The sequence below is a fragment of the Podarcis muralis genome, chromosome Z, assembly GCF_964188315.1.
Source record: "Podarcis muralis chromosome Z, rPodMur119.hap1.1, whole genome shotgun sequence".
Classification (NCBI taxonomy): domain Eukaryota; kingdom Metazoa; phylum Chordata; class Lepidosauria; order Squamata; family Lacertidae; genus Podarcis; species Podarcis muralis.
In genome coordinates this window covers 17,453,806-17,481,444 of record NC_135673.1, presented here as the reverse complement: position 1 = coordinate 17,481,444, position 27,639 = coordinate 17,453,806, and the positions used below count along the sequence as shown (strand labels likewise).

The 27,639-nt window shown below is 46.1% G+C and overlaps 1 protein-coding gene across 3 annotated transcripts in view; it reads left to right on the top strand.

Moving 5' to 3' along the window:
- VAV2 (vav guanine nucleotide exchange factor 2) overlaps positions 1–27,639 on the top strand; it is a 157,215-nt gene that overhangs the window by 80,438 nt on the left and 49,138 nt on the right. For all 3 annotated transcript variants that reach the window (XM_077922582.1, XM_028714438.2, XM_028714441.2), the window contains exon 3: positions 24,069–24,127. In XM_077922582.1, the coding sequence (XP_077778708.1) occupies positions 24,069–24,127 (59 nt within the window). The remainder of the gene's footprint in view (positions 1–24,068; positions 24,128–27,639) is intronic.

Here is a 27,639-nt window from a genome sequence, read left to right as displayed (position 1 = left end):
AAACAAGCTTGCTCCACCTTTCATGTGACAACCCTTTAGGTATCTGAAGGTGGTTCCTCTCAGTCTCCTCTTATCCACATACCCATTCCCTTAACTGTTCCTCATATAATGCCTGATTTCCAGACTCTTTTTGGTCAAGCCTCCTCTTCACTCTTTCCAGCTTGTCAGTATACAGTCGATTTGCCTTGAGCATGGACATAATCAAGGGACAAAGTTCTTTTTGCAAGAGAAACTTCCAGGGGAGCATCATTTTTTTTTGAATGAAGGAGGGAAATGAACAAGGAGGCAGCTGTGCCACACAAGAGGTCCGTTGCCACGTTTCTGAATAGTAGCAGCCACCCCCTGCACCCCACCTGGCACACAGAAATTCCAAATACACTACTTGTGGGAGGGAGAGAGCTTGATTCTTCCCCTGTCAAGCAGCTGTCCCTACAGGGAAGCAAGCTAGAGATATGGGAGTGGTCTGTTTGAAGGGCTTGAAAAGAGGGCTTGGCTCGAGAACCTCTCTGGCCAGACACCAGACTTTAAAATGTGCCTTTTCGAATCCTGTCAGTTCAAGAAGGCAGGTTGCAGCATGACACAAACTGAAACAATTTCTTTTGTCAGGCTGGCATGCTCCCCAAACTGTGCCACACCCTAAGGGGTTTTGCGAAGAGCTTTGTTCTTCTCATTTCATCTCCCTGCTTATGCCTCTCCCTGCCCTTCCCTCTCCAGGAAATATATTCTCTCTAGGGGCTGCTACCCCTGTTCACTGAGCTCACCAACCCTGCCTGCCCCTTTTACAGTGGTACCTCGGGTTACATACGCTTCAGGTTACATACGCTTCAGGTTACAGACTCCGCTAACCCAGAAATAGTGCTTCAGGTTAAGAACTTTGCTTCAGGATGAGAACAGAAATTGTGCTCCGGCGGCGCGGCAGCAGCAGGAGGGCCCATTAGCTAAAGTGGTGCTTCAGGTTAAGAACAGTTTCAGGTTAAGAACGGACCTCCAGAACGAATTAAGTACTTAACCTGAGGTACCACTGTACTTTTCTCCAAGCCCCTCTCTCTTTACACCTCACCCCCACTTTCCTACTCCCCATTTCTCACCCCACACTTCTCCCAACTCTATTCCTGGCCCTGAGCGATTACTAATCAAGCTGACTACCAGAAGATACAGAGTTAGCTGTTTACGTATGAGAACCACTTTACCAATAGGCGAAGCCCACGTTAAAAAAAACATAAGACTTCTGGGTCAGACCAGTGACCCATCTAGTAGAGTATCCTGTTCTTACAGTGGCCAACCAGATGTCCATTATGGGAAACCAGCAAGCTGGAATCAAGGAATAAGAGCCTTTCCCCCTCCTGTGATTTCCAGAAACTGGGATTCAGAAGCATCACTACCTTTGGCTGTGGAGTCAAAACATAGTCCATGGGTAGGCAAACTAAGGCCCGGGGGCCGGATCCGGCCCAATCGCCTTCTAAATCCGGCCCGCAGTTGGTCCGGGAATCAGTGTGGTTTTACATGAGTAGAATGTGTCCTTTTATTTAAAATGCATCTCTGGGTTATTTGTGGGGTAGAGGAATTTGTTCACCCCCCCCAAAAAAAAATTGTTCGGCCCCCCACAAGGTCTGAAGGACAGTGGACCAGCCCCCTGCTGAAAAATTTGCTGACCCCTGACATAGCCATCCTGGCTAGCAGCCATCAAAAGCCCTCTTCTCAATTAATTTGTCTAATCCTCTTTTAAAGCCATCTAGGTTGGTGACTGGGACGCGGGTGGCGCTGTGGGTTAAACCACAGAGCCTAGGACTTGCCGATCAGACGGGGTGAGCTCCCGTTGCTCGGTCCCTGCTCCTGCCAACCTAGCAGTTCGAAAGCATGTCCAAGTGCAAGTAGATAAATAGGTACCGCTCCGGCGGAAAGGTAAACGGCGTTTCCGTGCCCTGCTCTGGTTTGCCAGAAGCGGCTTAGTCATGCTGGCCACATGACCCGGAAGCTGTACGCTGGCTCCCTCGGCTAGTAAAGCGAGATGAGCACCGCAACCCCAGAGTCGGCCACGACTGGACCTAATGGTCAGGGGCCCCTTTACCTTTACCTAGATTGGTGACTGGTCACTGCCTCCTGCAGGAGCAAGTTCCATAGTAACTATGTGCTTCATGAAGAAAGTCTTTTTTCTTTTTCTTTTTCCAATCTTAAATTCAGTTTGGCACCCTTCAGTTAGAGGAATACTACAGTTCCCAGGATTCATTGGAAGGGAAGCTGCATGTTTTTTAAATGTATTGTGTGTACCCAGCCTGAGTTAGGAAGCGAAACGTATGCAGGAGACCTATTGAGTAGGAAGAACTTTTATCAGTTGTTCTGCTATGGGGATTTGTTCCTCCTTTCACATTCTTGTGAGCAGGAGAGGAGGTTCCTTTTCATTCAATCCTCTACATTCCAAGATCACTAAATCATAATTGGGTAGGATATGCTCTCAGCCGTCTCTGCCTCTTCCTTGAGCCTGCAGCTAAGTTAAGTTACCTAAAGATGCTCCCTGGACGTCTGTTCATGCCTAGCATTCCCCATGCGCCATGGGGTAAAAATGGTGAATAAAAGCAGGATTGTGCCCAAATACCAGTTCAAGCTCTGCTAAACAGCACATAGCAGGCCTTTCTCAGGGGTTAACCTATGCATGAAGCCCCCTGGGCCAGTCACTGCCTCTCAGCCTAACCTACCTCACAGGGTTGTTATGAGGATTAAGTGAAGAGGGGGAGAACTGGCTCCAAAGGTCATGTAGTAAGCTTCATGGGCAAAGGCGCACATGGGAGGCATCACATGACATGTCTCATGATGTCATGTGACAAGTCCACCCCAGTGGGACATATGACGGGGAGAAGGAAGGGAAGTGTGGAGTCAGCACCGTGTTTGTCCTTCTTCTTGCCATGCCAGGTGCCGTGTGAGGAGGAGGTTGGGTGATCCTTGCCCTCACCCGTCCTGGCTGGGGACACCTGGTGGTGACAGGGGGTATCAGCCCCCTCAATACTGGGGGGCTGGGCCCCCATTGCAAAATATTGAGGGGGCTGGAGCCCCTAGCACCCCCTATACCTGGTCCCCGGTGTTCATGGGGGTTGTGGGGATCTGAATCCTGGTCTCACAGGTCCCACTCTGTACTACTGGCAAGGGTCATTGTGGTGCAATAATACGCGGACTCCGGCTACCGCAGAGAAAACAATTTGCAAATCATGTTTTTCTAAGGATAAGGAACACTTGGAACATATCCACACTGGTGGGATTTAATTTCTTACTTATCAGATTGAGATATATAAGACTCTCTTCCCACACCAAACAGTGATGATTTCATGATATGTTTTTCTGCTTTTATTTTTCTATGTTATCTGCTATTTGTAAAACACAACCTTTGTACTGCTGCTATGTTTTGTAACTATGATTGTTTGTGCTTTTGATTTTCCATTAATACAAAAAGCCAAAACGAAAACAAAAAACCCCCACAACCACTTACGACAGTCACTATAACTGATGGCAGAAAATGCCTAGGAAATCCCCTGCAATGCATTGTGATGATCAGATATGTATAAATAAAGGCTTTGTTATCAGTTGACTTCAGGAGTTGTACTCCACAGTCCTGTGGCGTATCCCCCCCCCCCCCCGGCAAATTGTGGAAGAAGCTGGTCTGTGGGGATGGATCTGACGGGCTAGGATAATAACATATCATAACTGAGCAGCACCACAGCTTTCCATGCAAACAGTACAAACTGGTTTGCGGAGGGTTTTGGAATAATGTTCTGAAGCTGGAAAGACAACATGACATTCCCCTTGGGAACTCGGTAGAAAAACAAAAATCGTTTACACTGCAATCCTTACTTTCTGTTTTGCTCTTATTGTTATTTTTTCCCCTTGACATGCACAATGTTGGGTACTTGGAGTGTCGTGTTTGACTTATTTGCGACATGCACAGGGTGCTTTTAAAAGCTACAGAAATGAGGAATTGTGTGTGTTCAGCTTTCTTTTGGTTGAATGATGTTTTGCCCTTCACTATCCATATATGTTAAAGGCTTGCCTGGGAAATCCAAGCCCATCAGACCCAATAAAAGCTCTGATATCAAAGCTTGTTGTCTGGTTGGTCCAAGTGGCTTAACTCTTCCACACAGTTGAACTGTAGACTCTCTGCCGCAGGATGCAGTGATGGCTGCCAAATTGGAGGGCTCAAATCGGGGTTTATTCTTATTCTCCAGTCCTCGTTTAAAGACATCCAAGTTAGTGGTCATCACTGCCTCCTAGAGGAGCGAGTTCCATGGTTTAACTCTGTGCTGCATGTTCTGTCTGTCCTGAATCTTCCAATATTCATTGGATAACCTGGAGTTATAGTGTTACAAGAAAGAAGGGGAGGATGATAGGAGTCCCTGTCCAAAATGCAACCTGGTGTTCTCCAGATGCTTTTGGATTCCCATCAGCCACTGCCAGCACACCCAATGCTCAGGGATGATGGGAGTTTGAATCCAGCAACATCTGGAGGGTACCAACTTGGGTACCTCTGATCTTCTTCATGAAATGTTTTCTGAGCTGACCAAATTTACCATCTTCAACCCAACAGTTTGGAACTGGAGCTGTTTCATCAGAGCCCTTCTTGGAGCTATCTAGGTTTGACAGAGCTACCTGCTCTCTTTTCACCATTAACATAATTAGGGATTCTCATTAGTTGTGGTTCCTGCTTTGCAGGGGTTTGGACTTGATGACCCTTGGGGATCCCTTCCGACTCTGCAATTTTCTGTGATCCCAATATCATGCCTTGTGCCTCTGTTTGTGCCAGAGCTACAGTGTCGCCAAAAAAAGAACTTGCAATTTTCCAATGGCCTGTTAACATCCCAATAATGGATTTCAGGAAGGGTTACACTGCATGAATTGAAGCTGGAATCCCTATTCTGAGTGTGTCTTCTTCCATTTCTTTATTGTGGAAGGGTTTGAGGGGCAAACTCTCTGAAGCAGCTAGCATTTAAAAAAGGTTGCACGTGCTGCAATTCATTCAAGGTGCTTCCTCTGATTATTTTCACTCGTTATTTGGCTTATGTGAACGCTTTGCTTGCTGGATCTTGGCAAATCGCAGCGCTGTCAATCAAAGTAACAAAAGTTGCTTCTTGGTGTTCTCCTCGTAAAATAGTGGTACTTTCCACCTGCTCCAGATGGTGAAATGGACCTGTGCAAAAAAAAAAAAAAAAGGGGGGGGGGGAGAGAGACCAGGGTTCAAATTCCCTATTCTGCCTTGATGTTCACTGAATGTGAACTTGGGAGCCAGTCACTGCATCTCAGTCTGTTCTACCTTAGAGGGTTGTTGTGGGGATTTAATGAGGACTGTGACTGGAAAACCAGGGTTCAAAGCTTTTTGTTTTTGAACACATCAGCAATTTGCCAGAATAAACACCAGCTCCTGTGGAAGACCTGTCTTCCCATTTTGTGGGCTCAAAGCAACTGGGGACAACAAAGGCAGACACTAAGGGGAGCTGTGTCACAGGATCAGGCCAGTGGCCCATCCAGTCCTGTATCCTGATCTGACAATGGACAAATAGATGCCTCCTGTAGAAAACCCGCAAACAGGATTTCAACACAAGATAATTCTCCTCCCAGCCGGTGCAGACAGTACTAAGCTAGATGGATCACTGATCTGACTCTGTATAAGGCAGCTTCCAACTGTGAAGGAGCTGAGAGTGATGGACCCTAATATCTCCCCACCCAAATTTATAGTGAGAAAAAGATTTTTCTGGAAACCTCTTCTTGGCATCCCCTGGCAGTTCACACTCTGAATCATGCAGAGCTCTCAGCCGCTAGCGACTCTAAGCCTTTAAATCGTCCTTTCCCCAAGGCTGCCTGTGCCTCTTCTGGAGTTTTAACCTGGTTTCCCCATTGCAGTCAACACCCTTTTAGCAAAGTTGACATTCTCCCCAGAGGGACAAACACTCTCTGCCTTCTGAGCTGCCTCCCTGCTCAAAAAGGCAGGAAGGGCTTTAAGAGAGCGAACCTGGATGTGCAAGGAAGGAGGGGTTTGCCTTACCCTGCTCCACTGAAATGACAAAATATTTGGGTCACAGGGATATATACTGGATGAGGAATCCAGAGGCGGCCTTATACAATGGTACTTCAGGTTACATATGCTTCAGGTTACATACCCTTCAGGTTACAGACTCCGCTAACCCAGAAATAGTGCTTCAGGTTAAGAACTTTGCTTCAGGGTGAGAACAGAAATCGTGCTCCGGCGGTGCGGCAGCAGCGGGAGGCCCCATTAGCTAAAGTGGTGCTTCAGGTTAAGTACAGTTTCAGGTTAAGAACGGACCTCCGGAACGAATTAAGTACTTAACCCAAGGTACCACTGTACTGAGTCAAACCATTGGTTCATCTAATTCAGTACTGTCTACACTGTCTACATTGACTGGGATTTTAGTCAGGAATCTATTCCATCCCTACCTGGAGATACCAGTGGGGACTGAACCTGGGACCTTCTGCTTGCAATATAGACTCTTTACTATTGAGCTATAGCCCTTCTCCAGCTTGATACCACCAATCTCAGAGACAGCACTAGAAGGCTGAGCTATGAAAAAGTTTGGAATCGCTAGCTGCAATGATCACGGTTTCCCTTTACTGTGAGAGGTGCTCAGGTGCAGCATCTGGCTGTGAGAACAGGATGCTGGACTAGGTGAGCCCCCTTTGGCCTGATCCAGCAGCCAGGCTCTACTCTTATGGTGGTTTATTGCGATAGTAGAACTTCCATATCCAGGGGACTTCTACCTCTAAATGTTAGATGACGGCAACAGCAACTTGAGAGTTGCTTTGTGTTTGGGTCCTTGCTTGCAGGCTTCTATCTGGTACACCTGGTTGGCCACTGTGATGGCAGGATGATAGACTGGGTGGGCGTCCTTTTGGCTGATCCAAGCTCTTGGATGAGAAACTATGAGAAAAGGTTGTAACAGCTAGTGCTGAATGTTTCTTTTTTTGTATGTCCCTTTTCACTATGATATGCACTTTTGTGCACGCTTTACACTAGCATATGCATTTTTGCACTTACTGTGTGGAAGGATAATAAAATTATAAGGAAATTAAAGAATGAAAGAATATTGAAATGTGTGAGAGAAAGGCTGAGCAGGTGAAGGTTGGAATGTGAAGACTGTGTTTCCAAAAGAACCATGGGAGAAGGACAGAACAACATGTACACAGGAACTATTGCTTTACCTGTTGAGGACAAAGGAAGGAGGCAAAGATAAGAAAGTTGTTATTCCTCTTGATTAAACCAGTAAAAGCTAGTACAACGAAGTGCTGCCATATATAGACACAACTGCCCCTTTACTTCCATTTGCTTGTAAGTGTATAAATGCTTGTGGGGTTTTTTTCTTCTTCATTTTTGGTGTCTTACCCCACAACTATAGCATTTAACTATAGGTAAATAAATGTCCTGTTTTGCTGACCTCTGGAGTAGTCTGGGTTTTATTGACCGTCCAGGCTGAACCCACAGGGTGGGTGTTGAACCCCAGCAGTTACTGCATTGCAAAATTTGGAGGAGGGCAGGTTTTGAAAGCTGGTTGCATTTCAGTTTGCATGTTATTTTGGAAAGTATGAATTTGGTAGGTACACCTTTAAATGCAAACTGAATCAAATGTTTCCCCTAGTTCTGATCACAAAGGACATGTGTTTGTGTGTGTGTATTTTAAACCTGCTGTTTTCCAAGCTGCTGAAAGCTGGATAATAAATAGGAACATGCCAAGGTTAACTTCTGATTGTTATCTTTGCAGCATATATACTCATTTTCTTTTCCCCCTCATGACCAAAGTAACATACACAAACACACAATTTCCACCACTTTTCCCCATCTCAAGCTTTCTTCTTATTCCCTCTTTTAACCACCTTGAATTATATCCTCCTGCACTTAGAATACTATGTGAATGTTGAGGAAACTGCTCCCAGGCCTAAGGGGGAAAATAGATCTATAATATTTCCTGCTTACACATGAGACCCTTGATCAAGAGAGATTAAGAGTCATGTGGATTTAAGCTGCTTTCTGGGAAGAAGGCCTTGAATAGCTGTGTATTTCCTACTGGTGGAAGGAGGGGGCATGTGTGTGCGTTTCCCATCTGCTTTAGTAAATCCAGTCAAAAGCAGGGATGTAGGAAGCTGCCCTGCACAGAATCAGACCACGGGTCAACCTAGCTCAGTGCTGTCTGCTTGGCGATTGAACCCAGAACTTTTTGCTTGCAGGGAACATGTTCTACCACTGAACTACGGCCCTTCCCTTAAAAAATGAAGTAAGCTTCTAGTCTTCATGAATCAGATTGGTTGATTTAATTAGGGGTACAGTTGTACCTTGAGTTACAAACACCTCAGGTTACAAACACTTTGGTTTACAGATTCCACTAACCCAGAAGTAGTACCCTGGTCTCATGAGGCAGAGCGTTCCACCAGGCCGGAGCCAGTGTTGAGAAGGCCCTGGCTCTGGTTGAGGCTAATCTAACTTCCTTAGGGCCCGGGACCTCTAGGGTGTTGCTATATATGGACCTTAAGGTCCTCCATGGGGCATACCAGGAGAGGTGGTCCCGTAGGTACGAGGGTCCTAGGCCGTGAAGGGCTTTTTAGGTCAAAAGCAGCACCTTAAATCTGACCTTGTACTCCACCGGGAGCCAGTGCAGCTAGAAAAGCACTGGGTGAATATGCTCCCCTGGCAGAGACCCTGTGAGGAGCCTTGCTGCAGCATTCTGCACCCGCTGGAGTTTCTGGGACAGCTTCAAGGGCAGCCCCGTGTAGAGCGAATTACAGTAGTCAAGCCTGGAGGTGACCGTTGCATGCATCATTGTGGCCAGGTTGGGGCGGGAAAGGTAAGGGACCAACTGCTTGATGTGGCGAAGGTGGAAAAAGAAAAGAAAGAAAGTGGTAAATGACTTCAGGATAGAGCAGATAAATCAAGGAAGTGAGCCAAGCTGCAAATTGTCATATTTAAGAACATAAGAAGAGCCCTGTTGGATCAAGGCCAGTGGCCCATCTAGTCTGGCATCCTGTTCTCACAGACGCCAACAAGATGCCCACAATCAAAATCTGAGCACGGCAGCAACCTTTACATCTTGCAGTTTCCAGCAACTGGCATTCAGAAGCACTTCTGCCTCCAGCTGTGGAGGTAGAGCAAAGCCATCATGACTGGTAGCCATCAATAGCCCTTTCCTCCTTAAATTTGTCTAATTTCCTTTTAAAGTTGTTTAGATTTGTGGCATTCACTGCTTCCTGGAGAAGGGAGTTCCATTGTCAAACTACACTTTGTGGTGAAGAAGGACTGTTTAAAATCTTTCCTGAATCTTTCAGCAGTGATGTGATAAAAACCATAAAGCTTTTTCTGTAGTGTTTTTTCTTTTTCTTTTGGATAAGAGGGATTTTCTCCCCCCCACCCACCCATAGGAAGTAATGCTTTCATCTGGAAAATGCATTTGCGGCAATCAGAGCCTGTTAAGGGGCTCTAACCTTATTATCTTGAGAGGTGTAATCGCTTGTCCCTGTAGCAGCTCAGCAAGTCTAACATGGCCTGACGTGGACTCTCTGAACTGTGGCTAAAAGGTCAGTGGGCCGTCTGTCTTAAGCGTTTACCCCGAGGACTTTCCGCGTGGATATGCATTAGTCAAAGTTGGGAACGGACTGACTTCGGATTGCTTCTTCTTCTGGGTGTGTGGGTGTGTGAATATTTGTTGCCAAATCGGAGAAACAGAATGACTCCGATAGTGGAATGTTTTAGGAGGTTGTTTTCAACTAAGCTGTAGACTCATTTAAATTTTGTTGGCATCCAATCTGTCTCGAGAGACAATGGAGTGCACCTCCAAGGGTGAAGCCAAACCGCTGTGTTAGCAACACCAAAGTGACCCCCTCGGGGTTCAAGAGCGAGCCTGGGCAGTGTGTATGGAGGTCCTGGGCTGCCCAGACAATAAGACCCCCCCACCTCTTGGCCTCACAGACTTATTCCAAAGGAAAGCATTTGGCATTAGCTTGGTTTGCAGAAGTTGTTGGAAGGTGGCATACAAGACAGCATCTGTCTTAAGGACTCCACTCTGGATTTGTGTAGGATTTACTCCTAAGCCCTTTCTCCTCCTGAAGATATCCTGCAAACATTTAGGATCAGAGTTTTCCTTCTCCTAGATGGGCTCCCTTACCAGGCTGACGAGCCCCATTGGGTTTGAGACCCATCGGCTCCCCTCACCTGGTTTAGCCACCCAGTCGAAGCCATTTTCCAGGGTGTCTCCACTGTCTCATGCTGACACCTTCTAGGAGCCACACATGAGAGCTGACTGCAGGGTGGGGACCAAAGGTGGACAAACTACCCCAGAAGGACCATGTCCCCCACCAGAGGTACTACCCCTCCCATAACGCCCCACAGACGCTCATTTAAATTAGTGAACCTAATTTAAGCCACATTCACTCTACATTTAAAACATTATGATGCCCCTTTTAAATAGTTGCAGCTTTCCCTAAAGAATTCTGGGAGCTATAGTTTGTTAAGGGTGCTGAGAGTTGTTAGGAGATCCATCGTTCCCTCCCCAGAACTACCATTCCCAAAGTTCCCTGGGAAGAGGGAATGATTATTAAACCACCTCGAGAATCGTAGCTGTGGGAATGGGATGGGTGGGTGTGTGTGTCTCCTAACAACTCTCACCCATAATTCTTTGAGAGAAGATATGGCTGTATAAAGTGGCACATAGTTCTTTAAATGTACGGTTGTCAATGCGGCCTTACCCATGAATTTCAGTGGGTCTACTCTGTGTAGGACTGATGTTGATCATAACCCCAAGTCTCTTACACACACATGCTGGGCAAATGATGGCAACTATAATAGTCTCATGGAGCAAAGGCAAGCTCAGGACCACAGACAGTTCCCATTGGGCCTTGATGGATGAGCCCCAGTAAATTTTGTCTCAACAAAGGGCCAGAGTCATCTAAAGCCAGGTTGAGGAACCTGTGCCGCTCCAGATGTTGCAAAACTCCAACTCCCATCATCCCTGACCATTTTTTATGTTGTTCAGCAGTGGAATGGTCTACCTTAGAAGGCAGTGGGCTCTTCTTCATTGGAAGCTTTTAAGCAGAGTTTGAATGGCTGTCTGCCGGGAATTCTTGAGCTGTGAGTCCTGCATCGCAAGGGGTTGGACTAGATGACCCTTGGGTCCCTTCCAGCTCTGCAGTTCTATGATTCATTGGAGGTTTGTAAATAGAAGCTACATAGAGTCATCTGTCAGAGATGCTTCAGCTGTGAATCCTGCATTGCAGGAGGCTGAACTAGACAACCTTGGAGTCCCTTTCAACTCTACGATTCTGGAGAGTCCTCAACAGTGGCAGCTACTCCATTTTTAGAAACAAAAACAAAACATAACAAAAAAACACACCAAAGATATATTAAACATTGTTGTTTTGATACCATGCAAAGTTTCAGGAAATTCAGCTATTACTCCTTTGAGAGTTATAAGTGACCAAGGTTAATGAGTTTTCCATTTACGGTAGTTGGCTATTACCCCTACAGGCCTCTGCATGTGCTTTCAACAAGCACACAAGGGACAGCCAGGAGGTGTGGTTACAGGTGCGATAGATGTGGTCCCTAGCATAAAAATACCTTAACAGCTTCCGCTATTGTACAGTGTGTGACTGGCAGCCAAGACTGGATTTTCCCTGCTGGACATCCGCTTTGCCCTTCGATGTGCAGAGGTCAAAGGAAGTCCTGTGTGAATGTGTGTTCCCAACACTGTGGGGGCTATGAGTAGCCTGCAGGACAGGGATGGGGAACCTCTAGAATGAGGTTCAAATGCACCTCCTGTGCCTCTCCAGCTACCTCAGAGACAGGTAGAGCGTTCTTCCTGACCCAGCAATGCTCTTCTTATGTTCTGCCTCCACAGTCAGAGATCCCATGCTTCTGGGCTTCTGATTTGGGGCATTTGGTTGGCCACTGTTAGGACAGGAGGCTGGACTAGGCAGGCTACTGGCCTGATCCAGCAGCCTAGGCCACTTCCTATGAGTGCCTATTGTGATAGCAGAACCTCCATGCCCAGGAGCAGTCTGCATCTGAGAACCAGACAATGGTGGGGACAGCATTTTAATAATTATAATGGAGATTTTATAATTTTAATAATAATAATAATAATAATAATAATAATAATAATAATAATAATAATAATTATTTATACCCCGCCCATCTGGCTGGGTTTCCCCAGCCACTCTGGGCGGCTTCCAACAAAACACTAAAATACAATAACCTATTAAACATTAAACATTAAAAGTTTCCCTAAACAGGGCTGCCTTCAGATGTCTTCTAAAAGTTTGGTAGTTATTTTTCTCTTTGACTGCTGGTGGGAGGGCGTTTCACAGGGCGGGTGCCACTACTGAGAAGGCCCTCTCCTGGTTCCCTGTAACTTGGCTTCTTGCAGTGAGGGAACCACCAGAAGGCCCTCGGTGCTCTGGTGTCCTGGCAGAACGATGGAGGTGGAGACGTTCCTTCAGGTATACTGGGCTGAGGCCATTTAGGGCTTTAAAGGTCAGCACCAACACTTTGAATTGTGCTCAGAAACTTACTGGGAGCCAGTGTAGGTCTTTCAAGACCGGTGTTATATGATCTTGGCGGCCACTCCCAGTCACCAGTCTAGCTGCCGCATTCTGGATTAATTGCAGTTTCCGGGTCACCTTCAAAGGTAGCCCCACATAGAGCGCATTGCAGTAGTCCAAGCGAGAGATAACTAGAGCATGCACCACTCTGGCGAGACAGACTTGCTATTGCACTCATGTCCTGCTTACAGGCTTGCCCCTGTGGCATGTGGTTTGCCGCCGTGAGAACAAGATGCTGTGCTAGATGGGCTACAGGCCTGACCTGGCAGAGTCAGTCTTGTGTTCTTATCTCCCTCACGGCACATGGGTTGGGGAATGGCCCATTACTGGGGGGATCCATTGTAAACCTGGTAAAATCTTGTTGTCTTCTGTCTGTCTTGGACCAAAAAAAGAAAGAGGGAAAAAAGGAAAGGGATAAGAGATAGATGGTGCTGCGTTAGCCTTGCGGTCCCCCATGGTTTTCCAAACACGTGTTACGGGGTAACAGGAGCGGTTAGGATTATGTGTTCGGCGATGACATGAAGTGGCCATGAATAATTGATCTGCTGTAAGTGGGTTGTCGTGTTTCAGGCGCCATATGCGGGCTGACATGGTATTTGTGGGGCAGGGTGCAGTGAGAGTGGGTAGGTGCTGCTCAGCTAAATAATTGATCTTTTTCGAAGCAGGCTGTAATTGTGGGCGGGGGTTGTGCAGTGATCTAGTGACACCCTGCTTTTTCCTGTGCTTGGAGCAGATCCCCTGTGTGGAGAAAGTTGCAGCTTTAGGGGCCTATTATTATTGTTAATTTATTTAACAGTAGAACAGTATAAAGGTAAAGGTACCCCTGCCCGTACGGGCCAGTCTTGACAGACTCTAGGGTTGTGCGCCCATCTCACTCAAGAGGCCGGGGGCCAGCGCTGTCCGGAGACACTTCCGGGTCACGTGGCCAGCGTGACATCACTGCTCTGGCGAGCCAGAGCCGCACACGGAAACGCCGTTTACCTTCCCGCTAGTAAGCGGTCCCTATTTATCTACTTGCACCCGGGAGTGCTTTCAAACTGCTAGGTTGGCAGGCGCTGGGACCGAACAACGGGAGTGCACCCCGCCGCGGGGATTCGAACCACGACCTTTCGATTGGCAAGCCCTAGGCGCTGAGGCTTTTACCCACAGCACCACCCGCGTCCCTCAGAACAGTATAAATAATAATTAAAAAAACAGTTCAAATAACTCACAGTCATCAAAATGCGACGTGATAGAAGTTTATAAAATTATGCATGATATGGAGAAAGTGGGATAGAGGAATCTCCCCCCCCACACACACACCTGTAATGCTAGAATTTTCTGACGGTAATTGCTGTTTGCCAGTGGAACTGTCTCCCTCGGAAGGTGGTGGGCCCTCCTTCATTGGAGACATAAGCAGAGGTTGGATGGCCATCTGTCATGGATGCTTTAGCTGAGATTCCTGCATTGCAGGGCATTGGACTCTATGACCCCCTTGGGGTCCCTTCCAGCTTTACAAATCTGCAGTTCTGACTCCATGAAAGGTGGTGATGGTGTTCTGCCAGGAGTGAAGACAGGCTGGTAAAGTTCACATGCTTCTCTTAGGCTGACACTGGGATCATCTGCCCGACGTCTCCACTGAGCCCAGCGCTAAGGGGACCTGATGGTTAGGTGGAAAACTCTGTAGGTGGTGGCTTGGCCTCCTTCTGGGATTTCATGCTGGGAAGCACACGCCTGCGTCAGGGTGTCACATCCAATCTCACAGGGCTGAGTGTGCATTAGGGCATTCGATGCTTCTCCTACACAGCCTCTCCCCCCTCCCCATCGCCACATCCTAAGACCTGATAGGCTAGGTGCGGGCAGAAAAAAAACCACCCCTGGGTTCTACCACCCTGCTAACTTTTAATTAAAAACAGTTTAAAACAATTTGCAAACATAAAAAAATTGAGTCCTAAAAAAAATAAATCTACATTTCAAGGTTTCAAAAGCCAGGGTGGAGAGGAACCCATTCCTAACCGTATCTACTCAGAAGTAGAAGGCAGCAATGGCCACGAACCTAGATTACTCTAAAAGAGGATTAGACAAATTCATGGAAGAGACAGTCATCAATGGCTACCAGCCATGATGGCTACGCTCTGCCTCAGTGGTCAGAGCCAGTAAGATTTCTGGATACCAGCTGCTGGAAGCCATGGGTGAGAGTGCACTTGTGCTCGAATCCTGCTTGCAGGTTTCCCAGAAGAGACATCTGGTTAGCCACTGTGAGAAAAAGATGCTGAACTAGATGGGCCACTAACTTGATCCAGCAAGCAGACTCTTCTTACTTTATAATAATAATAATAATTTATTATTTATACCCTGCCCACCTGGCTGGGTCCCCCCAGCCACTCTGGGTGGCTTCCAACAAAACACTAAAATACAATAACAATGTTCCAGTGCTGCTGCTGCTGCTGCTGCTGCTGCTGCTGCTGCTTCTTCTTCTTCTTCTTCTTCTTCTTCTTCTTCTTCTTCTTCTTCTTCTTCTTCTTCTTCTTCTTCTTCTTCTCATCTCACTCGCCCATCACCCTAAGGTCCATGGGCTGGTTGCACCATTAAAACACAATATTAAAATCAGTTTGAAACAACTTACAATCACAAAAATAAGGTGGGTCCTAAAAATCTACACTTCACATCCTAAAAATCTACTCTTCAAGTGTCAAGAGTGAAGCGGTGCCTCCCTGGGATTTTACACTGAACGGGTGGGAGTAAGAAATCTAACAAATTGTAAAATTAAAAACGAGCAATAAAGAGCACCCGTTTTTGCCAGCGCTGCTTCTGAAGCTGCTTTGCACTTAGCTAAATGCTCTTTTCTCCTGCTGTCCTTTGACCAGATTTTGCAGGGGTATGTGATGTGATAGGAAACCTTCCACAGTGTGTTGTCAGTCATTACTGACAGCAGTAATGTCTCCTGCCCAAAGCCATTTAGATGTCAGGGGCTCTTGGCCACCTTGCCTGCTTTCCCAAGCAGCTTTCCTCAGGCCCCACACGCCGTCCTCACCCTCCTGGCTTTGCATGTGCAGATGGTTCTGGGATTAAATCTAATGCTATCTCCACTCTGCAAGGAGGGTGCCTCCAGTCTGCTGTTTCTGCTGATGTTTATACTCCCGAATCCATCTTTCCTTTGGAAGGGCCTATTAGGGTTGTTTAGGGGGAAAAACACACCATAATCATGTTAGAGAAAGTTGAAATTCTTTAATTAGGAATATAGAAACTGGCTTAGGAGCATAGGATGCTGCCTTCTACTGAGTCAGACCACTGGTCCACTTGGGTCAGTATTGCCTACACTGACAGGCAGCAGTGCTCCATGGTTTCAGATTGGAGTATTTCCAAATCCTACCTGGCAATGCTGGGTATTGAACCTGGAACTTGCCAAGCAGATGCTTTGCCACTGGGCTAAGACCCTTTCCCAATTAAAAATGCTGCGGCTGCGAGGATAGCCGTGTGGGGTACTATTATATTTCTTCCCTGAGCCATATTATTGACTGCTGGGAGAATGGGGAAACTGGGTTGACCCAATGCAGGTACAACTAGATATGCAACTAGACCAGCCTCCTGCAACCCAGTGCCTTCTTGGTGCATTGAGCTACAACGACTCCCACCAGTCCCAGCCAGCACAACTCTGTCTGGCCCAGCCTAAGCAGAACCCAGATTTTGCTCTTATGTCCCAAACCAGAGCTGCCTTATCGTTTAATACAAGGATGGTATCCTCTTGTACTATACTTGTTGTTCATGGTGGCAGAATCAAGCTGCTGAGATCTGCTGCCTGCCCCCATACCCACATTCAGCTTAACACACATGCCCTCCTCTTCAAAGAGCTGTTAGAGTCATAGAATCATAGAATTGTAGTGTTGAAAGGTGTCCCCAAGGGCCATCCAGTCCAATCACCTGCAACGCAGGAATCTCTACTAGAAAACCATATACAGATGACCACAAAACCTTTGCTTAGAAACCTCCAAGGAAGGAGAGTCCACCACCTTCCGTGGGAGTTGGTTCCACTGTAGAACAGCTCTTGCCACCAGAAAGTTATTCTTGATGCTTCATCATAATCTCCTTTCTTGTCTATTGAATCAATTGGTTCGGGATCTGCCCTCTGGAGCAGCAGAAAAACGCTTTCCCATATCTGTGCAAAAGGGATCAGTTTCTTAGTTATTCATTTGTTTTTAGTGCTTGGGGAGAAAAAAAGAGGTGGGTTATATTTTGCTTTTTTGTTTTTTGTTTTGGTTTCCTAATAACCTTTCAGTTACACCAAACGGCTGCTGAACTGTTATTTCAGTGTCATGGGGCCTCTGAGCGTAGGGCTGAATTGAGGCGTATGAATAAGTCATGGTTCCTTTACCTTCCAACTTTTATCCTTTCCTGAGGACTGCTGTGCGCTGAGCTGTCAGCTGACCCGTTGCTTCCTCCAGCTGGATTGAACCACCGCCAACTAAGAGGTCTTAGATGCCCTCCTGATCCCCTGCTGGTGGCCTGAAATATTAATTGGGTGTGATCTCTGCCACGCTATTCCACATTTTCAGTCTTGTTGGAGCTAGTGGAGGGGAGAGGAAAAAATTCCCTGGATGTTTTCCAAGGATGAAATTTGCCTTTATTGCATAGGAACATGGAAAGCTCCTTTACACTGTGCCAGATTGTTGGGTTCTATCTAGCTCAGTATTGTCTACCCTGACTGGCAGCTGCTCTCCAGGGTTTCAGGCAGGAAACTCTTTCCCAGCCGTGGCTGGATTTGCTCTTGGGGGTTGAACTCAGGACCTTCTGCATGCAAAGCAGATGCTTCACCACTGAGGTGCAACCCTTCCTTTGGCAAGATTCTAGTCCTCACGGTTCGGGTTAATTTAAACAGGCACACAGGATGCTGACTGAGTCAGGTCATTGGTACTGCACACACTGACTGACAGTGCCTCTCCATGGTCTCACGCAGGGAGTTTTTTCCAAACCCATAAGGGGTTGAACCTGCTTCCTTCTGCACTAATTCATGGCATTGAAAATGTTAGGTCCTTGACAATAACAGTGTGATAGTTTAATCCTTTTAAACAGCAATAATAAATACCATAGTAAAGGTAAAGGTACCCCTGACCGTTAGGTCCAGTCGTGGCCGAATCTGGGGTTGCGGTGCTCATCTCTCTTTATTGGCCGAGGGAGCCGGCGTATAGCTTCTGGGTCATGTGGCCAGCATGACTAAGCCGCTTCTGGCGAACCAGAGCAGCGCACGGAAACACCGTTTACCTTCCTGCCAGAGCGGTACCTATTTATCTACTTGCACTTTGACGTGCTTTCGAACTGCTGGGGGGGGGCAGGAGCTGGGACTGAGCAACGGGAGTTCACCACGTCGCGGGGATTCAAACTGCCGACCTTTTGATCAGCAAGCCCTAGGCTCTGTAGTTTAGACCACAGCGCCACCTGTGTCCCTTAATAAATACCATACTGCCCCTAAAAACTAGGTAAGATTCTAGTCCTCGTAGTTTTGCATTTCCCCAGGCAATAGATGATCTTAGAGAACAATACTAAGGCAGGCTCTTTTTCTGGTCGCCAGTTATTACCTCATTATTCTCATTCTCTGCTACTCACCCCAGGGTAGGCTGAGCACTCCCCCCCCATCAAATGCAGTTCTGTGATGAGACAGGTAGTAAAATGGTCCTACAGACAGGCTCTCCTCTGTTTTTTAAACAGTAAAGGACAGTACTGGTATTGGACTGCCTCACAGGCTGTTGTGAGAACTGCTAAGGTATTGTACCCAAATACCCTTTGAACACTGACTTGTCTTCCCAAGGGATGCAGGAAAAGGTCATAACCTTGGGGGGAAAGTGCAGAATCTGGGTTTCTTGGAACTTTTTGTTTGTTTATATGTTTATCTTCAAAAACAGTTTTCTAGCTCTCAAGACTGCAATGGTAGATTTGGTAGTATGTGAGTGTGCCTGCCAGAATCTCTAAAGCTTGGTCGATGGTTGGATAAGATGTTCAACGTTTAGGGGATGATGAAGTGAGGTTGTTGTTGCTGCTGCTGTTGATGATGATGTTGTTTTATTTATATCCACCATTTTTCTAGACCAGGACTCAAGGTGGCTTACATCAGTTAAAACAACACAGATAAAATACAGAAAGCTGAAAGATAATTGCTAAAAAGTAATCAAACTCTAATAGAATTAAAACAATATAAAAAACAAATCTATTAAAATATAGACAATAAAAAAACAGGTTTCAGTGAATTCCAGAACCTCTTGTTTCAGGTAACAGTAGCAGAAGCGATTATTCAGATTTGTCTTAATTTGAATTAATTTATGCAACAGCAGAATTCTGCTTTATGAGCCAGGATGCCTCCCTTGTGACCCTCACACAGCCACCGGAGGGTCGTCACCTTCTTCCTCCTCCGTGCCTGCCTGCAGCACGGGGTCAGTGTGTGCGTGTGACTGTCTGTCATCATTTGGAACAGCCACGCCAAGTGTCAGGCATGCTCAGAGTCACAGGAGGGCAAGCTCATGGAAGGGCAAACCGAGGTTCCCCTTCCATAGGGCCTTGTATGTTTGTTCATGACAAATTTCTGCCTTGCATCTTTTGCCTCTGCTGAGAACTGGTTGTGCAAGCAGAAGATGTGGTTGACAGGGCTGCAAAACTGAATTGCTTAAAACACTTTTGCTTGAGTTGGAAGTGGGGGCTCATGGTTAAAGGCAGGAGACCTGTGCAAAAAAAGGTATGTACACCCACCCACCCATCCACCTGTCCTGGTTGATTCAAACTGAAGATGTTATTAAAAGTATTAAAATCAAGCAGGTAGGTGTGTGGGGTTTGGGGCCTTTTGTAGAACATAGCAAGAGCTGGATCAGGCCAGTAGCCCAGCATCCAGTACTCACAGTGGCCAACAGGATACCCCAATGGGAAGCCCAAAAACAGGAACTGAGTGCAACAGCATCATGCTCCCCACTTGTGATCACCAGCAACTGGCCTTTAGAGACTTGCTGCCTCCGGTGGTGGAGGTAGAATATAATTAGAGCCCTGCTGGATTAGGCTGAAGGCTTCTCATGATCTAGCATCTTGTCCTCACAGTGGCCAACTAGATGCTTGACAGAAAACCTGCAAGCAGGACCCAGGCACAAGAGCAACAAAATTGATTTATGTTTGGCTTCACTTTATTGGTTCAAGCAAGTATAAATTGGCTAGAGGTCTGCATGAAAACGAGAACCGCTCCAAAATTCTCTTCCCAATCTCTCCCTTGTATCTTTCCCTCCTTCTCTCTCGCATAAAACCAGACCCCCCTCCTTCCCTCCTCTGTGATTCCACACAGGCCCCTCATTTAAAAGGGCAGGACTACTGTCATCACGCCTAAATTTTGAGCAGTTTGGTTGAGATGATGTGGGCTGTGGCTGTACTTTGTGGCTGTGTCTCCCTAAGAGAGAGACACCAGGGGAAGTCTGAGCAAAAAGCAGATGGGCTTGCCTCTGGCCTGTTACCTCTCTCCTTCTTTATCTTTTTTTTGTTTTGTTTTTGTAGGTCAGATCATTGTTTTCCTTCTCTCCTTTCTGCTTGCTTGGTAAATTTAACTCTGTCCAAGAATCGATCTCTTCTATTTAATAAGCCTGTCAGAAGGTCTGACCCTTTAACAAATGCTGAGTGACAGCTATGTCCATGTGGTGATAGCACTCTCGAGATGTAACAGAAGGGATGGCTTTTCCCTTGTTATTTACAGGGAGTTGTGGAAAAGAACCCACAGTTCCCTGAAAGAAAGAGAGAGAGAGAGAGAGAGAGGAAGATTTACATCTCAGGCTATCCCTTGGATGTTATCTTCAAATATATACATACATAAATAGATCTATATATAATCTATCTGAATGGACAGTCCTGTGCAGCTCTTTTTAATCGCTTTCAACTGAACTGGCACTTATACAGGTGCAACATAATACCCCTTCCTATACCCATAACTCAGTCCCTCCCAACTCTAAAATTCTGTGATTTAGCGTGGCAGTATCTACACATGGGAACTCCCTGCCTATCGGGCAGGCTTCTTTACTGTACTCTTTCCAGCATCTGCTAAAAGCATTTTGGTTTAGCCAAGACTACCTAGATATGTAGAATGCTGGTGCATGTTTTAATTTTTTTTTAGTTTTTTGCAGATTTTATTTTTAAAAAACATTTTGAAGAGTTCTTACTGCTTTTGCTGATAATTTTGTTTTATTCTCTTTGTAAACTGCTTTGAAGTTTTGTTAAAAACCAGCATACATTGTATAAATTTTATGAAATAAAAGTAAATAAAACATCCAGTACAGTCATACCTTGGGTTACAGATGCTTCGGGTTGCGTGATTTCGGGTTGCGCACTGCGCCAAACCTGGATGTACTGGAACGGGTTACTTCCAGGTTTCGGTGCTTGCACATGCGCAGAAGCACCAAATTGCGACCTGTGTGTGCGCAGACGGGGTGCTGAGCATTGTGGACACTGTGGGTTGAGAACGTGCTTCCTGCACGGATCATGTTCGCAACCAGAGCGTCCACTGTATTAGCTCTATTCAGAGTAATTGTTAGCATCTGTCTGTCTTGAGAGACAATGGAGTGTGCCTCCAGGGGTGAGGTCAAACTCCTGCATTAGCAGCACTGAAGTGATTTCACGGGGTGGGGGCACAAGCCTGGGCATTGTGTGTGGAGGTCCTGGGCTGCCCAGACAACAAGGTCCCCCTCCCTCAGCCACACTGATGTAGTGCAAAGGAAAGCAGAGCAATACATTTGGCACCAGCTTGGCTGCAGAAATACAAGGCGCCATCCAAACGTCTTAGGGATTCTAATCCAGATTTGTGTGGGTTTAATCCTTAGCCTTTTCCTGAAGATATTCCACAAGGCAGCGGAGGTTTAGGATTAGAATTTTCCTTCTCTGAGATGGGCTCCCTTTGCAAGCTGATGAGCCCCATCTGCCCCTCATTTCCCTCTACAGGACATGCAGAAGCTGCCTTCTTGACTGTTGGTCTGGTCTGCTTCGTCCACTGGAGCCTGTCTTCACATGCAGGGGAAGTCTTTAATTTACTAAGGGTTTGAGACCCACCTGGTTTAGCTGGCCAGTCGAAGTCATTTCCCAGGGTGTGACTGCTGTCATATGCTGACAACTTTTAGGAGCCACAGGTGAGAACTGCGTGCAGGGTGGAAACCAAAGGTGGACACACTACCCCAGAAGGAACATGACGTGTCCCATCCCCATCAGAGGAACTGCTCTCCCCTGACACTTCATACACCTTTATTCAGAGTAGACATCATCATCATCATCATCATCATCATCATCATCATCATCATATTTTGTTTATATGCCGCCCATTTGACTGGCTTACCCCAGTCAATCTGGGAGGCTTCCAACAAATTAAAACACAGCAAGACATCACACATTAAAAACATCCCCGTACAGTGCTGCCTTCAGATGTCTTCAGTTTTTGCTTTAATGTGTGTGACTAATGCAGGTCCATCGGTTCTACTTAGAAAAGACCCATAGAAATGAATGAACCTACGTTAGTCATTTTGATGGTGGCTGCACTTGAGCAGGACTAATATTGGATGCAGCCCATTAACTCCAGTTAGGCACAGGAGTGGTAATGATGGGTCTAATGGTGAAGGCAGGCACAGGTGATCATTGAACAATTTCCCAGTCACAAAGACACAGAGCCCCTCTCACATTCCCCTTCCCCTATTGGCCAGGAAGGGGTCAATAAGGAGAACTCCTTTGCTTCCATGTCATCCCAAAGAGTCATAGAATTGTTGAGTTGGAAGGCATACCAAGGGTAATCTAGTCTAACCCAGCAGCGCATAGTTAAACTATGGAACTTGCTCCCAGAGAAGTCATTGATCACCACCGACTTGGATGACTTTAAAAGAGGATTGGACAAATTCAAGAAAAAGGAGGCGGCTACCAACAGCTACTAGCCATAATGGCTAGGCTCTGCTTCCACAGCTGGAGCAATGTTTCTGAATGCTTGTTGTTGGAAACCACATAAGGGGAGAGTGCTGCTCTTGTGCTTGAATCCAGCTTGTGGCGAACCAGTTGGCCACTATGAGAATGAGATGCTGGACTAGATGGGCCCCCCTTTGGCCTGATCCAGCAGACACTTCTTATGTTTGTATGTTAACCCCGCTACAATGAATTCCTGGTAGATGGCTATCAAAAGAACTCCAATGAAGGAGAGCCCACCACCTTCCGAGGGAGCCCATTCCACTGTTGAACAACTTGCAGTCAGAAAGTTCTTCCCAGTGTTTAGTCAGAGTCTCCTTTCTTCCTTTGGATTTGGATTCTCCCCTCTGGAGCAGCAGAAAATAAGCCTGCTTCATCTTCCATGTGACAGCCCATCAGATATTTGAAGATGTCTTCTCCCCTCCATGCTAAATATACCCATTTCCTTCAACCATTCATCATAAGGCTTAGTTGTGGAAGACTCCATCCCTGTCCAAAGCTCCTCTCAGCATGTGTGAGAATCATGCCACCCTTGCCTAGCAAAATACCTCCTTTCGCTATATTCAGATTTTTAGTTTCAATTTGGGACATTTATTATTTATTTTATTTTATTTTATTTTATATTTTATTTTATTTTATTTTATTTTATTTTATTTTATTTTATTTTATTTTATTTTATTTTATTTTATTTTATTTTATTTTATTTTATTTATTCAAAGCCTATTTTAAAAATGCCCTGCTCTTTTGCAGGAAAGAGCTCCCAGAGTGGCTTGCGAATCAATAAAAACAGCAACAGGGCTGCTTGCCCTCAGGCTTGCAGTCTTAACAAGACACAAAAGGAAGAAGAAGAAGCGGGAGGGCAGAGGAAAATAAGTGATCTACTAGTGAATAATCACTGTGGACTTCAAGCGGTGGGGGCGGGAGGGCGGGCGGTTATGCAATTGCATACTGTGTATGAATTACTAATGAAAAGGACAATGCAGCTATGTTTATTTATTGATTGTGAGTTTGTAAAACGCTGTTACCGTTATATGTACTGATTTATTTATTATTATTTTTTAAATGTGGTCTTTCTCATAAGGCAAAAAGAAAAGTTAATTGATGCTTCACTATGGCGGCTGCTTTGAAAGAGATGATCAGAAAGACAGTTTGAATTGCCCCTAGGTCCACTTAGCTTAGTTTTGCTGACACTGGCTGGCAGCAGTTCTGCAGGGTTTCAGGCAGGGAGATGCCGTTGGGAAATGAACCTGGGACATTCTGTCTGCAAAGTTCTACCACTGAGCAAGTGCCCTCCCCTCCTAAGTTAATGAACTTAGCTTCATTAACTTCAATGGCTCTGTTCTGAGTAAAACTTAGATGTAGTTCCTTGACGTAATTATTGTTTTTGTAGGTGAGCAACGGCTTTGCAATTATACCAAAATTAAATACATTCTTTTCTAACAGGTGGGGAAACAGATCCTTAAAAGCGATTCCCACCTGAGACTTTCTTGCATGACGATAACAGCCTTGTTACCTGACTCTAGAACTGCATCTGTCTCTAACACCCATCCTTGTCTCTCTTTCATTAGGTGATATCGGCAGTCTCCAGACTATCTCATCACAGCATCGCTCAAAACAAAGGAATTAGGTAAGGGGTTCCATTTTGCTTGAAGTTGTTGCATTTTCAAAATTGTTTCCTTAAATCTGAAGAACAGGTTTTCTTAAGTTTAATTGCTGACTTCTCTGTGAAGATGCGGATGGCGCTTTGGTCTAAACCACAGAGCCTAGGACTTGCCAATCAGAAGGTTGGTGGTTCGAATCCCCACGACGGGGTGAGCTCCCGTTGCTTGGTCCCTGCTCCTGCCCACCTAGCAGTTCGAAAGCACATCAAAGTGCAAGTACTGTAGATAAATAGGTACCACTCTGGCAGGAAGGTAAACAGTGTTTCCGTGTGCTGCTCTGGTTCGCCAGAAGCGGCTTAGTCATGCTGGCCACATGACCCGGAAGCTAGACGCCGGCTCCCTCAGCCAATAAAGCGAGATGAGTGCTGCAACCCCAGAGTCAGTCACGACTGGACCTAATGGTCAGGGGTGCCTTTACCTGTGAAGATGGGGGAGGGGTTGCTTTGTGAAGCAGATTGGTGATTTTGGTGTAGGTGGGACGTGGGTGGTGCTGTGGTCTAAACCACTGAGCCTCTTGGGCTTGCCGATCAGAAGGTCGGTGGTTTGAATCCCCACAACTGGGTGAGCTCCCATTGCTCAGTTCCAGCTGTTGCCAACCTAGCAGTTCAAAAGCACACCAGTGCAAGTAGATAAATAGGTACCACTGTGGCGGGAAGGTAAACAGCGTTTCCGTGTGCTCTGGCTTCCATCACGTGTTCTGTTGCACCAGAAGCGGTTTAGTCATGCTGGCCACATGACCCAGAAAGCTGTTCGTGCACAAACACTAGCTCCCTTGGCCTGAAAGCGAGATGAGCGCTGCAACCCCATAGTCACCTTTGACTGGACTTAACCATCCAGGGCTCCTTTACCATTTACCTTTGTGTGTGTGTGTCAAAGTAATATAATCCCTCCACCAGAATTTCCCATGCTCTCGGAATACCAGTTGGCTGGGAGAGTTGCTATTACACTCAAGTCCTGCTTCTGGGCTTCTTCGCATTGGGGCATCTGCTTGGCCACTGTGAGAACAGGATGCTGGACCAGATGGGCCTGATCCAGCAGGGCTTATATTATATTCTTCCTCCAGCAGGTACTGGAACCTCCAGATTTTTGCACCCCCTCACATCATTCTCATGGATGAGTAATCCCAGTTCCTCTTTCCTTGGCCAACAAATGCAACTTCCAGACATTTAAAAACCCTTTTCACACTTGATCCCTGTACAGCCAATTTTGGGGAGTGGAAAGTTTCTTTTGCAATCCCATGCAACAAAGATCTGGTCTTTGCAAACAATGCCTTTCATCCCAGGAACTAACACTCCCGCTGCCTTGTTGGATCAGCTGCCAGAAGGGTTGGACGAAAACCCACCCACCCTCCTCCTCTCCTCACCCTCCCCTGCATTGCCTGCCTGCCCTGCACAAACCCAAGTGTGGCCTCCATTTATTCTAAACTTGGATCTTCAAAGGCTGGCTATCATTGCTGAAATAATAAGCAATGCTTGGTGTCAGCTCAAGGAAGTGGCACAGGGCACAAGTCACCTTTAAGAAACCCCCATCCATTTTGGACTCCCTATTCTCTCAGTATTTTTGATCATGGGATCTCACCTAATAGTTCATTGGTTCATTCAACCTTTTGAAACCAGCCTTCTTAAAGTCCAGTGTGCATGTTCGATTACACTTAGCTTCCCTCTGTACCATGAAACCCAGGAGGAACTGATCACTTTCTCCCAAGGTTCTTAGAACTTCCACTTTGTCAATCAGTTCCTCCCTGTTATTGAGGACCAGGTCCAATATAGATTATGGCCTTATTGCTTCTTCTACCTTCTGAAATTGTCAGCAAAGCTATGGAGGAATTGGTTTGAGTTCCAACAGATATCTGGGTAGTTGAAGTCTCCTTTTTGGATGTTTGGGAATCTGCTGTAGGATGGCATTACCCAAGTCCTCAGACTGGCTTAGGTATATATAGCACACACCCACAGTAAGATCATTGGGGGGTTTTCTCCTCCTCTCCTACAATTTTTACCCAAATACTCTCAGGTCCAGGTCCAGGATCTCTTTACAAGTGTACACATCCTTTACATATAATGCTCCTACTCCTCCCTTCATGTTTGAGCTATTCCTTTTGAAGAGGTTAAACCCCTCCATTTCTACATTCTAGTCATGTGTCTCATCCCACCAGGTCTCAGTAATGCCTACTAGGTCATATTTGCCATCCTGTATTAAGAGCTCAAATTCGTCATGCACCAACCTGATGCCTTTAGGAAACCTGCAAGCAGGATTTCAGCACAAGAGTCCTCTCCCCTCCTGTGGTTTCCAGCAACTGGTATTCATAAGCATTGCTGCCTTGCCCTTCACGGATTTGTCTAATCCTCTTTTAAAACCAGCTTGATCCCACGGGCATCCTGTGAGGACAGGATGCTGGAATGGATGGGCCATAGGCCTGGTCCAGCAGGGCTCTTCTGATATTCTTAAAAACTCCTTATGTGCCCCTGAGAACAAGCAATAAAAAAACCTGGAAGCTTCTTTCTCAGTGGAAGAACACTTTCACGAAACCAGAAGGGAGATTTCAGCACAGAACTAGACCATAACGGCGAGATTTGGGCTAGGATGCACAACATCCTCAATTTTCTGTATTGCTCTGTTTTAAAATTTAATATTTTGTAAATGCAATTACCGTATTTAAACCTCAGAGGATAGAATTGCTGTTCAGAGATGTGCAGGTAGCGGCTGCCTATATATCTCATTGGGGAAGAGGGGGGGTTTATTCTCCAGAGCTCAAGCTGTGAACGACACAATGCGACAAAGACCCGTTTCTAATGAACCACTGTTCTTGTGCTGCTATGATTAGACTTAATACACTGCAGCTGTAGTCATGCACAATGTCACACGTGTCTTCCTCTCCAGCTCTGCAAAATTCAGCTTGGAATATTTAGTAGCCTTTCAGTAAAGTGTGTCAGGGAAATACGTGCTCTAAAATGTCAACATAGGGGGACAGTGTGGTGTAGTGGTTAGAGCATTGCTTCCCTAAGTGGGTGATACCATCCACCGGAGGGTGGTGGGATTACTTGAAGGGGCACCAAGAGGCAAGGAGATGCTAGAGATAATGACTATTAGACTTTGAAAAGGTGGTATCACTGAATCAAGTTCATTCATTTTGTTGAGTTAGTTAAACTAAATGGAATTTAGAATAGAAGTGCAATTAATGGTCACTGTTTTGAATTTTATTGTGCTATTATCTTCCTTGGTAGGTCATGCAAACCACTATTCTGAATAAGGCTTTTCAAAGGGTAAGGTAGGGGGCACTGGTGATGAATTTATGGGACCAAGGGGGTGGGTGTCCTGAAAAGTTTGGGAACCACTAGGTTAGAGGGTCTGACTACGGTCTGGGAGAGGCCAGGATTCAAATCTCTGCTCAGCTGTGAAACTCACTGGGTGTGACCTTGGGCCAGTCACTGTCTCTTAGCTAAGCTACCTCACAGGGCTGTTGTTAGGATAACAGGCGGAG